Raw genomic sequence first — 12556 nt, 5'->3', positions numbered from 1 at the left:
AACACCCCAATTCAAAAGCATCAATTCTTAGGCACTCAGCTTTCTTTATAGTCCAACTTTCGCATCCATACATGACCACTGGAAAAACCATAACCTTGACTATTTGGACCTTTGCTGGCAAAGTAATGCCTTTGGTTTTTAATATGCTGTCTAGGTTGGTCATAACTTTCCTTCCAAGGAGTAAGCATCTTTTAATTTCATGGCTGCAATCACCATCTGCAGTGATTTTGGAGCCCAGAAAAATAAAGTCAGTCACTGTTTCCCCATCTATTTGCCATGAAGTGATGGGACCAGATGCCATGATCTTAGTTTTCTGAATGTTGAGCTTTAAGCCAACTTTTTCACTCTCCTCTTTCACTTTCATCAAGAGGCTCTTTAGTTCCTCTTCACTTTCTGCCATAAGGGTGGTGTTATCTGCATATCTGAGGTTTTAGATATTTCTCTCAGCCATCTTGATTCCAGCTTGTGCTTCCTCCAGCCCAGCATTTCTCCTGATGTACTCTGCATATAAGTTAAATAAGCAGGGTGACAATATATAGCCTTGACGTACTCCTTTTCCTATTTGGAACCAGTCTATTGTTTCATGTCCAGTTCTAACTGTTGCTTCCTGACCTGCATACAGATTTCTCAAGAGATAGGTCAGGTGGTCTGGTATTCCCATCTCTTTCAGAATTTTCCACAGTTTATTGTGTTCCACACAGTCAGAGGCTTTGGCATAGTCAATAAAGCAGAAATAGATGTTTTTCTGGAACTCTCTTGCTTTTTCGATGATCCAGCAAATGTTGGCAATTTGACTTCTGGTTCCTCTGCCTTTTCTAAAACCAGCTTGAACATCTGGAAGTTCACGGTTCATGTATTGCTGAAGCCTGGCTTGGAGAATTTTGAGCATTACTTTACTAGCGTGTGAGATGAGTGCAATTGTGTGGTAGTTGGAGCATTCTTTGGCATTGCCTTTCTTTGGGATTGGAATGAAAAGTGACCTTTTCCAGTCCTGTGGCCATTGCTGAGTTTTCCAAATTTGCTGGCATATTGAATGCAGCACTTTCACAGCATCATCTTTCAGGATTTGAAATAGCTCAACTGGAATTCCATCACCTCCACTAGCTTTGTTCTTAGTGATACTTCCTAAGGCCCACTTGACTTCACATTCCAGGGTGTCTAGCTCTAGGTGAGTGATCACACCATCGTGATTATCTGGGTCGTGAAGATCTTTTTTGTACAGTTCTTCTGTGTATTCTTGCCACCTTTTCTAAATATCTTCTGCTTCTGTTAGGTCCATACCATTTCTGTCCTTTATTGAGGACATCTTTGCATGAAATGTTCCCTTCAGTTCAGTTCAGTTGCTCAGTCGTGTCCAACTCTTTGCGACCCCGTGAATCGCAGCATGCCAGACCTCCCTGTCCATCACCAACTCCCGGAGTTTACTCAAACTCATGCCCATCGAGTCGGTGATGCCATCCAGCCATCTCTGAAATGTTCCCTTGGTATCTCTAATTTTCTTGACGAGATCTCTAGTCTTTCCCATCCTGTTGTTTTCCTCTATTTCTTTGCATTGATCGCTGAGGAAGGCTTTCTTATCTCTCCTTGCTATTCTTTGGAATTCTGCATTCAAATGGGTGTATCTTTCCTTTTCTCGTTTGCTTTTTGCTTCCCTTCTTTTCACACCTATTTGTAAAGCCTCCTCAGACAGCCATGTTGCTTTTTTGCATTTCTTTTTCATGGGGATGGTCTTGATTCCTGTCTCCTGTACAATGTCACGAACCTCCATCCATGGTTCATCAGGCACTCTATCAGATCTAGTCCCTTAAATCTATATCTTTTTAATAGATCTTTATTTTTAAAACAGTTTTAGAAGCATAAGTGGATTCAGAAGAATATGGAAAATTCCCACATAAGCTACATTGTTTCCCCTATTATTAACATACTAGTAGAATACATTTGTTACAATTAAGGATCCTGTAGGACTTCCCTGGCAGCTCAGAGGGTAAAGAAACTGCCTGCAATGTGGGAGACCTGGGTTCCATCCCTGGTTTGGGAAGATCCCCTGGAGAAGGAAAGTGACAACCCATCCCAGTATTCTGCTGGAGAACCCCATGGACAGAGTAAGTAGCCTGGCCAGCTACAGTCCATGGGGTTGCAAAGAGTTCAAGGCAACTAAGCACAAGGATCCAATATTCATGCATTATTAAAGTCTATGGTTTATTGAAAATGTTTAAGTTTTTACCTATTGTCCTTTTTCACAGCCTGGGCCCCATTCAGGATAACATATATCATTTAGTTGTCTTGTCTCCTCAAGCAGTTTTTCAGTCCCTGGTTTTGATGGTCTTCATGGCCTCCAGGGGTATTGGTGAGACATTTTTGTAGGATGGCCCATTGATGGAATTTGTCTGATGTTTTCTCATAATAAGAGGGTAGTTATTAGAATGACTACAGAGGTAAAGTGTTATTTCTATAGCATCACATCAAGCATTCTTTGAACATGACAGTTGCTATTTTTTGTGATCACCTAGCTAGTATTTGTCAGGTTTCTCTACTATAAAGTTATTCTTTTGTCCCTTCCTTTATGTCCTGAACACTTGGGCAGAAGTCATTTTGTGCAGTCTACACCTAAACAAAGGGAATTATGCTCCCCTTCCTTAAAAGTAGAGTACCTACAGAAATCATTTGAAATATTTTTGCATGGGAGATTTGTCTCTCCTCTTCAACTTACTAATATATTCAATCATCAATCAGTTCAGTCACTCAGTCGTGTCCCACTCTTTGTGATTCCATGGACTGCAGCGCGCCAGGCTTCGCTGTCCATCACCAACTCACAGAGCCTACTCAAACTCATGTCCATCGAGTCAGTGATGCCATTCAACCATCTCATCCTCTGTTGTCCCCTTCTCCTCCCGCCTTCATCTTTCCTAGCATCAGGGTCTTTTTTTAGTGAGTCAGTTCTTCACATCAGGTGGTCAAAGTATTGGAGTTTCAGCTTCAGCATCAGTCCTTCCAATGAATATTCAGGGTTGATTTTCTTTAGGATAGACTGGTTGGATCTCCTTGCAGTCCAAGGGACTCTCAAGAGTCTTCTCCAACACCCCAATTCAAAAGCATCAATTCTTTGGTGCTCAGCTTGCTTTATAGTCCAACTCTCACCTGCATACATGACTACTGGAAAAACCATAGCTTTTACTAGACAGACCTTTGTTGGCCAAGTAATGTCTCTGCTTTTTAATATGCTGTCTAGGTTGATCATAGCTTTCCTTCCAAGGAGCAAGCATCTTTTAATTTCATGGCTGCAGTCACCATCTGCAGTGATTTGGGAGCCCCCCAAAATAAAGTCTCTCACTGTTTCCCCATCTATTTGCCATGAAGTGATGGGACTGGATGCCATGATCTTAGTTTTCTGAATGTTGAGTTTTAAGCCAACTTTTTCACTCTCCTCTTTCACTTTCATCAAGAGTCTCTTTAGTTCTTCACTTTCTGCCATAAGGGTTGTGTCATCTGCATATCTAAGGTTATTGATACTTCTCCTGGCAATCTTGATTCCAGCTTGTGCTTCATTCAGCCCAGTGTTTCTCATGACCCCTATCAATGTGGGACTGTTTCTTTTTTGAAGCATGTTCTTTCTTTCTGGTATATTGTATCTTTACATCCATATATATTTAAGTATGTATCTTTAAAAGACTTTAACTTCTGAAAAACATCACCTAAATCCCATCTTTAAAAATAATGTCATAATATCATAAAGTTAGTATTTAAAATTTCTGAGATAGTCTCGAATGACTTTTAATAGGTATGGTCAAATCAGATCCTATATTTGCATTCAGTGGGTTGCCATTCCCATCTCCAGGGGATCTTCCTGATCCAGGCATTGAACCCAGGTCTCCTGCATTGCAGGCAGATTCTTTACCATTTTGAGTTACCAGGGAAGTGTTTCCAAAATGATAATAATCTTTTTCTCTGCATTTGTTACCTGAAAGTCCATAAAGAAGAACTTTCTCACATCAACTATTTGAGATTCAGTTTGTAACAGAAAAGGCAGGATGTTTGATTCTTTTATTAGTTTTCAAAATGTGATGATTTATTGGCATCCTCCAAAGGTGACCAATACCATTAAAAAAAAAATCAACACACTCATTAATTTTTAAACTGGTAGATTTGTCTCATTTGCTGTTATTTTTAAATGCTAAAATTGTCTTCTCTCTATGGGGAACACCTTTAAATTGGCTCACATTTTTTTGACACAACTCCTTTGATCTTTACTTTCTGGTACAACCAAAATACCCTAAATTTTCTTGTACATTTCTTGCCTTGTAGATTTAGCCCTTGAGTTACAAGAGGAACCTAGGTTACTTTTAGTGGGAAATTACATTTAGAGATGAGTGGACAATAGGGGTGTCCATTGGGTTAATCATTATTCTAGGCCTTTTCAGTAGACAGGCTTTTTTTCTTTTTAACGGAAATGAAATGTACCATGAGTTCATGCCGTTATTTCTAATTTCAAATTTAGTAATTCATACTGATGTTTCTAAATTCAAATATGGGATTGCAGTGTTTTTATACTTAATTTCTTTGATTTTTATATTTGTATTTCCTTTCCCCAATACTGAAAATCTTGGTTCCAAGGATTACATATGTGCTTTATACTAATATAGTTCAGAAATAACACTGTCGATATTACTGTCAATAAACATACTGAAAAAGCTTAAAGTTTCTTTTATATTTTTCCCCTTGGAATAACATCTCAATAGGAATGCTTGGTGAAACACTCCAGTACTCTTGCTGGGAAATCCCATGGACAGAGAAGCCTGCTGGGCTTGGGCGGCAGTCCATGGGATCACAGAGTCGGACGCTACTGAGTGACTAAACAACAGGAATGTTTGGTAAATTTATTGCTTCAAAGTCAAGTCATTTCTTTACTGTCACACTTTAACTGCATAATGTGTTTTAGCCAGTATCTTCATTTAAGGAGGGAGGTGCCATTTCCTGTTGGAAAGAGGAATAGAGTTACACAGTGTTGAATGTTTTTCAAGTGAGACTTTTTGTTTGTTTTGGGGGTTTTGTTCTTTCAGTCCTGAGTTGTGCAGTAAGAAGCCTTAAATCAAAGAGCAACACTAAAGTGGGCAGAGTAAGTTTGCAAAACCTCCAGACTGAAACTGCTCACCTTCTCCAGACGCGATTAGGCAACTGTATTCAGTACCCCCCCGCCCAGTACACTATATATATATGTATATATATATACATATATATATATATATATAGCTAATTATTGAGCAGCACTGGCGTGCCAAACCCACTTTGCGTGCTGGGGTGATGACGCTTCCCGTGCTCGAGGCTCACAGTCGGGTACTGGAGAGGAACGCACCCACAGTTTATTATTAAACAATGGCAGTAGGTGCCAAGCGGTGGGCATGAATGCGGTGTTATGGAAACCCCCACAGCCTCTCCCAGAGATGAACTGTCTGAGGAGCAGGTAGGTAGCTCCTGCTGACTCCGCCCACGTCAGGTGCAAGACTAACGCATCAGAGCTGGGAGGTCATAATTTCAAATTCTCTTTATGTCCCTGAGTAAGATGACTAGGGGCCAAAGGGTGAAGAGAAGGATCAGCTCCAAGGAGCGCGTCCTACAGGAAGCAATAACCTACTTGGGTCGGGGAGGGGCGTGAGAGGTAGAGCCGGACTAGCGAGGCAGGACAGCCGGCTCGCCAGGATGGCCAAAGGGTGGGGAGCTCCGAAGACGAAGCGCCGGAGCTGGACGCTCGCCGAGCTGGAGACGCGGAGCGTCGGCCCCGCCCACTGCAGACAGGTTCCCTAGGCCCAAGGTGCGTTGCGTCACGACGCCTTCGTCTCGTTGATTGGCTCCTCCGGGTAGCCCCGCCCCCTCAGCTGTAGCCGGGCCGGCTTTGGCGTCGCCGCCATCTTTGTTGATGTGTCAGCTCCGCGGCGGCTTGGAGCGCCGCGGAGGAGGTAGCGTGCTGTTGGCCCTGTTCCCACCGCTGTCCCCACCGTCCCCGCACTTCCAGGTCTGCGGGGCCCCTCTATGAAGAAGTTGATCCCTGAGCGGTAGTTCCAGCGGTTTCTTTAGGGGTGTGGCCTGAGGCTCGGATCAGTGGGGTAAGTACCCTAAAGGGGCGCCCGGGGAGCACCGGGGAGTCGCGGTGGCGGCGCGGCGGGCTTCCCACCTCCTGCGCAGTCCTGCACGTCCAGGGGCGGCTCCCCGGCCTGGCTTCTGGAGGGAGTTAGGTGAGCGCTGGGGGAAGGAGTTCCCGCCTCTCTGCCTCCCGGCCGTCAGTCCCGGGCCACCCGGGCAGGAGGCGGCGGAGGGGTCGCCGGGGGCCGCGCCGCCTGAGAAGTCCCTAGAGAGCGGCAGCACTTAGGCCGCCGACCGGGTCTCGCCGTGTGAACAGCAGCTAAGCCCCACCTGCTCGGCCACCCCTCACAGACTCAGCCGCCTGTTTCTCCTTTCCTCTCCAAGTTGACTGTGTTGGTGTTTCATGTTTACTGTAGTTACTTTTTAAACCCTCTCCTAAACACTTCCATTACTGTGATTTTAAGTAATTTTAAAGACGATTCTCTGGGATCGTGGTTATGAGCGAAATCGTTCTTGGTATTTATATTGCCCCCCCCCCCCCCCCCCCCCCCGGGACATCAAGGCGTTTGATAAATCTTGGTTGCTAAGGATCAGATTTCAAATTTATGTGTCTGTCAAACCTGTGAAATGGTAAACCCCATTCTACATGTCCCCTCGTAGCAATCTTGGGAAACAGTGCAAGTATAATTATTGATCGCCTGTTAACAATGGAAGAACTTTAGCTAATTTTTACATCTTGATTTTGTTTAGAGGAAAGAGGCCTGGATTTGAAACATCTGGATTATCTTCGATTTGATAATCTTGTTACCTCGGAGAGTTATGTAGTATGGTAATGCCGGGCAGCCCCAGGCGTTTGGCAGTTTTCTCTGTGTGTACCTGTGTAATCTACCTTTCGTGCCTACCTTTTTAAATTTCTTCTAAAATGATAGGTTGGGAGTTTTTCTGAGGACAATATGTGGCAAATCAGTGAAAGCGTTTCAAGAGGTATGCTGGTAGTCGCTCAAAAACAAACAAAAAAACACACAAAAAAACTAAGTGTTTAGGTATGCTTGTTGCGGGTGTAGCCTTCCGGACTGCTAATTACATCTTCATATTTGCAGAGTGTGGGAAAGATTAAGGTGCGAGAGATGTTGATAGTAAAACCGACCATCTGCTTCTGTATCTTCTCTATTCAGCTACTTTCAAATTCTTTATCCATCATTGCACAAATAGAAAACAGTGATGATTGGCTTTTCCTTTTTCTCTTTTTTCCTTCCTTTTTGGTCCTTTCCTATTATTTTAAATTCAGTGGAAGATACTGAGTGATTCACAAACTTAGCAGTAAAAAAATTAAAACCCCTTGTTACATTGTAATAGCTGGGCATGTTAAATCATTAAAGATTCTACCTGGAAATGCCTGGCTTGCATTTATATTGGTTTTATCTTTTTAAGACCTTTTCTTATTCATAATACCTGCGTGTAAACTCGGAGGTTCCTTTTAAACAGTGGAGATTCCATAGAGTATCATTGGTATTTCACAGTCTTGTTTATTGCTAACAGGAAAGGAGTGGTGGAACACAGTAACTGGCCTTTAACCTTTTAGTCCCTTCAACCATAAACTAAACGGTTGTTCTTTGATGCTGTTCAGTGATAGCATAGCTAATGAGGATTGCTTAGTATATTCTCCTTAAAACCATCTATTTACAAATACATGCTAACTTCCTAGAAGTCTACTCTTTAGAAGAGATGATAGGTTGATGCAGCCTTTATTTAGAGATTTAGAAAAATCATCTTTTCCTTTGAAGAATGACTAATATTCTGTACTAGTTTTTCAAATTCATCTAACAGTTTCATGTTAAAGACTCCTTAACCTGAAGTTATGTTTCTTTCACAAAGTTTAGATTTTTCTTTTACCTTTTATCTCTAGTTTTAAATAATTAAAGCTGATTCTTGAATTTCTTACAAACATGTCACTGGGCTTACTGTGTTGGGAATATTATGTTCAGTGTCATTTCGGGGCAACTTTGGGAGTATCAGTTCAGTTCAGTTGCTCAGTCGTGTCTGACTCCTTGCGACCTCATGAACTGCAGCACTCTAGGCTTCCCTGTCCATCACTATCAGAGCTTACTCAGACTCATGTCCATTGAGTCGGTGATGCCATCCAACCATCTTGTCCTCTGGCGTCCCCTTCTTCCACCGTCAATCTTTCCCAGCATCAGGGTCTTTGCAAATGAGTAAGTTCTTTGCATCAGGTGGCCAAAGTATTGGAATTTCAGCTTCAGCATCAGTTCTTCCAATGAATTCAGGACTGATTTCCTTTAGGATGGGGGCATAGATAATTTAAATTTGCAAGTAACCCTGTAATCTTATCATATTATTTCAGAAGCCACCTTTGAACTTTATTTCTCAGCTACTGAGATTTTGAAAATCTATTTGGGATAAGAAGTAAACAAAAGAAAAAGTACTGGCATGAAGGGGCAATAGATAGAAAGTACAAATCAAACCCAGCAAAGTATCGATTGGATTGTGAGTATAGTTGCCTGTCATTAAGAAAAACGAGCTATTCACTTACTTCAGAGATAATCATGTCATAGCTAATGAATAATTTAATTTTTTGGTAAACTGCACTGTACCAAATTAACCAAGTGCAGGCCAAAGGTGGCTTCAAAATATAAACATTAACCAGAACTTGTTAATATAAGGCAGACTTAAAACTTATCTTTTTTTTGTTTATGATATTAGCTAGTTCCATTTTGAAAAGGAAACTGTAGGTCAGTCCTGCCCTCCTGGTTTTTGTTTTGTTTTTTTTGTTTTTTTAGATTTTTGGGGGGAAATTAGCTGAAAATACTTTCCATGTTTTCGTAGACTCATTAAAGTTTGTTTAGTGAGCTCTATACAAGGAACTTCAAAATGAGATTTCTATGCTAATAACTTTTCTGATTTAAAAGTTACGGTAAGAGACATATAAAATTCCATGGATCTAAAATACCAAACTGATAATATGACATATAACTTGTAATGTGATATATGATGTGGCTACTTTCCTTCTTTTTCCTGGAGTCTTGATGGACCGTAATTTCTCTTGTTACCATATCACAGGTTTTGGTACTGTTTGTGGGGGTGAGTGTCCTGCTGCATCTATTGCCCTGAGTCTTTCCACCGTCTTTTTCTATGTGTGTTACAGTATACATACTGTAAAATTCTGAATGCCCTGACCCGTGGGTGCAAAGCTAAACAAACCCCTATGGGGATAATTGACCTTGGCCTCATATGATACACTCTTTAAACTAACGGACAAAGAGCTAGTGATGTGTTTCACATAACGGAAACGCAGTGTATTCAAGTTGAATTTTACCTAAAAGCTCATTTACAATGTGACTACTTTATGAATAAATCTTCCTTTTGATAGAACTAGTCTAGAGTTCTTTGAAATAACCAGCTCAGGTTTTAATCTTTTAAGAGTAGAATTTGATTCGCCATGTATAAACGTCAGTGTCAGATATTTTCATTACGTGAAGCGAAGTATTTATGTCTCTTGTATGCGTTCTTTTCTGTTCATTATTCTGTGTTTTAAAACTTTATCCAGGAAAGTATTTATATTTTGTAGTTCATATCTATCAAAAGTCAGACACTTGGGGGTTGTGATCAGTTTATGTTGGACTGTGGGTGATGATTTTGATTGCTTCTGATTTTAATTGCTTTATTAGAACTGATCAGAAAGAGGAGTTATCATTGTGTTATTCTGCTTTCAAAGTGTATTTGGGGAATACAGAGACCTTTGGATGTACTTACTTTTTTTTCAAAGGACAGTAAACTATTATATTGAAAAACAGGAGTGCCATCACAAGCTCAGCTTGCTTTTTTTTTTTAAAATATGGAACGCTTCACGAATTTGCGTGTCATCCTTGCGCAGGGGCCATGCTAATATTCTCTGTATCGTTCCAATTTTAGTATATGTGCTGCCGAAGCGAGCACAACTTGCTTATCTTAATAGACATTACTTGAGAAGCTACAGCTGCTATTATTTGAGACTCAAATGGTACAATTTGTAAGTTTAAAATTTGTAGTTTGTTGTAGATAACATTTATGCCGAACTGAGTCACATGTTTCTGTTGGAGTTAAACACTCATGTATCTTATATAGCTTCTTATGGAACACTGACCTTCCAGTTAAAATACTGTAAACAAAGAGTAAAAGATTTAACACAGATTTTGTATGTTCAGTACACAGAAGGTAAACTCCAGAAGAGATGTCTATTTTATTCACTGCTTTGTTCCCAACACATAAGACAGTGCTAAACATAATATGTATTCAATACATATGTGGTGAATAAATGAATTAATATCTAGTTTAGAAATGTATTTCTGGTTTGGCACTTTTGTATGAGGTTTGTATGTTTGATAATCTATTACCAGATGTCTGTGGATATGAATTAGTTTGTATTTGCATTTATTGAATAAGCTTAAGTTCTTTTGTTGTTTGTTTATACTGCTAATTTATTTTTTTTTTCCTTATCAGAAAAAAGAGCTTTTAATCATCTTTAGGTGATGAATGTAATATACTAAATAAATGTTACAACAATTAATGTAAAGGTATTACATTTCTTTAAGACAAAACTTTATGGATTTTATGCTATCTATAAGAGAAGCTTTCAAAACAAAGTGAAACAGGAATTAAAAAGCAAGTGGAATCCAGCAAATCCTTGGTGTGTATCTAAAAGCTGAAAGCAAGTACTAAGACTTGTGTGCCAGTGTTCACAACAGTGAACACTGGGTGGGAACAACCCAAGTGTCCATCAACAGATGAACGAATAAACAACATGTGGTGTATAAATATAAAAGAATATTATCCCTACTATAAAAAGGAATGAAGTTCTGATTTATGCTACAACATGGATGAGGCTTGAATTCATTATGTTAATTGGAAGAAGCCAGACATAGAAGAACAAATACTGTATGAGTCCATTTACATGCGTTTCCTAGAATAAACAAATTCATAGAGACAGAAGGTAGATTAGAGGCTGGCCAGTAGATTTGGTGTTTGGTAGTGCCTTTAAGCTGGTTCCTGTGCCTCCATTATTCTTTGAATACTTCCTTACTTTCAAGCATGACAAGATGTTCCAGGCTCATTTGTACTTTCCCTCTAAACCCCGGACATTTCACCAAGGAGTCCTTGTTTCTTTCAGTGGAGGCTAGTGTTAAGAAGTCAAGATGTGAGTTCTAGGTATGCTTATTGCTATTGGAGTGTTGCAGCTCCCACTGCCTTCATTGGAGTTAGGGAACTAGCCTGGATTCTCCACAGTGGGGTCCCAATGGCTCTTGCTTGGTTGAATGTGCTAGAAAACGGGGGACATACACCAAAGGAGCTTTGTTCTCAACTTCTCTCTATAAATGGAATAATTCTGACAAAAGCTTCCATTTGAGTCACCCCCCACCCAGGAGAAGACTAAAACCTAGATCACTGTCGGCTATTGACAACACCACTTACCTATCCTACACCCCTTAAGCTCCATCGGGGCCTTACACTTGCCTTGCCTAAACTCTTCTCTAGTTGATGTTCACAGAGCTAAGGAACAGCAGGACCCAGGCCTCTTCCCAGAGGGAGTGGGAGGTGGGGCTATACTGCTAACTTCTGGCAAACAAGAAATAGTATTAAAAGTTGTTAAAAACAGAGTTTTTGTTTATAAGGTTCTTATATAGAAATAATTTTGTACAGTTGCTGGTTCTATAAGAAATAAAATCTATGGTGGATAATGATTGGCTTTAAGGCAAGTGAAGAGTGTTTCTTGACCAGTTGCCTACAGCTGATGAGCTCCAGTAAGAGCGAAACCACTTCTCACTCTGCTGAAACAGTTTTGAAGTGCGAATTGGTCCTGTAGTACTGTGTCAGAAACAGAAACAACCCTTGGTGGGGGAAAAAAGGCCTTGAATTAAGAGGAATTTTGTGACTTCACTAAATTTAAATATAGTGTCTTCCCCTAATGAGTAAGAATTGCTAAAAAGTCAAATAACGTGTGGTTTTTCTTATCTCAGCAATAGAGATTGTAATTAGTAATTGTAGTCACTATGTCTATATATGAGTGTGAAATTGATTTATACAAGCACTTCTTAATTGAAGCAATCTTATATACAAATGTATAGTTTTGCATCCTACCCCTTTAATATACTCTTAGGCTATTCCATCATTGGTAGCTTTAATGATATCTGCTCCTTTACTCCCACCCCCAAGAAAAAGTTTGTACCGCAGCCAGATTGGCCTACATCAGCATTGCCAGCTGGAGGCCCACAGGAGGACTCAGCTGACTGTTTTCTCCCCTGCTTGATTGTGGACAGTCAAGCACATGATGGCAGCCCCTCCCTGCATCTTTCTTGTGTAATTCCTTACTCTTGATGATGGCTTTTTATATATAGACACACAAATCTTCTTTAATGCCTTTCCTTTTGCCCCCATCAGTATTCATTTGAACATTAAAAAACTGAGTTTGCAGACTAAGTGGTTATCA

The 12556-nt window shown here is 40.4% G+C and overlaps 1 protein-coding gene, 1 long non-coding RNA gene and 1 other non-coding gene across 6 annotated transcripts in view; 1 reads left to right on the top strand and 2 right to left on the bottom strand.

Moving 5' to 3' along the window:
* Positions 1-4860: 4860 nt before the first annotated feature.
* On the bottom strand, positions 4861-5719 carry LOC139035976 (uncharacterized). The gene is made up of 2 exons (XR_011488639.1): positions 5630-5719; positions 4861-4971 (listed from the first exon to the last, which is right to left on the bottom strand). It is a non-coding gene; the product is annotated as an uncharacterized lncRNA (long non-coding RNA).
* Positions 5394-12556, top strand: part of CCDC186 (coiled-coil domain containing 186) — a 40509-nt gene continuing 33346 nt past the window's right edge. The window contains exon 1 of one of the 4 annotated variants that reach the window (XM_020882455.2): positions 5394-5458. In XM_020882455.2, coding sequence (XP_020738114.2) covers positions 5397-5458 — 62 coding nt within the window. In that variant the 5' untranslated portion in view covers positions 5394-5396. The other 3 variants (XM_020882457.2, XM_020882454.2, XM_020882456.2) reach the window with 3 other exon arrangements.
* LOC139036154 (U6 spliceosomal RNA) lies at positions 9923-10029 on the bottom strand. The gene has a single exon (XR_011488886.1). It is a non-coding gene; the product is annotated as a U6 spliceosomal RNA (small nuclear RNA).

The sequence above is a fragment of the Odocoileus virginianus genome, chromosome 7, assembly GCF_023699985.2.
Source record: "Odocoileus virginianus isolate 20LAN1187 ecotype Illinois chromosome 7, Ovbor_1.2, whole genome shotgun sequence".
Classification (NCBI taxonomy): domain Eukaryota; kingdom Metazoa; phylum Chordata; class Mammalia; order Artiodactyla; family Cervidae; genus Odocoileus; species Odocoileus virginianus.
This window is presented reverse-complemented; position numbering and strand designations above follow the sequence as displayed.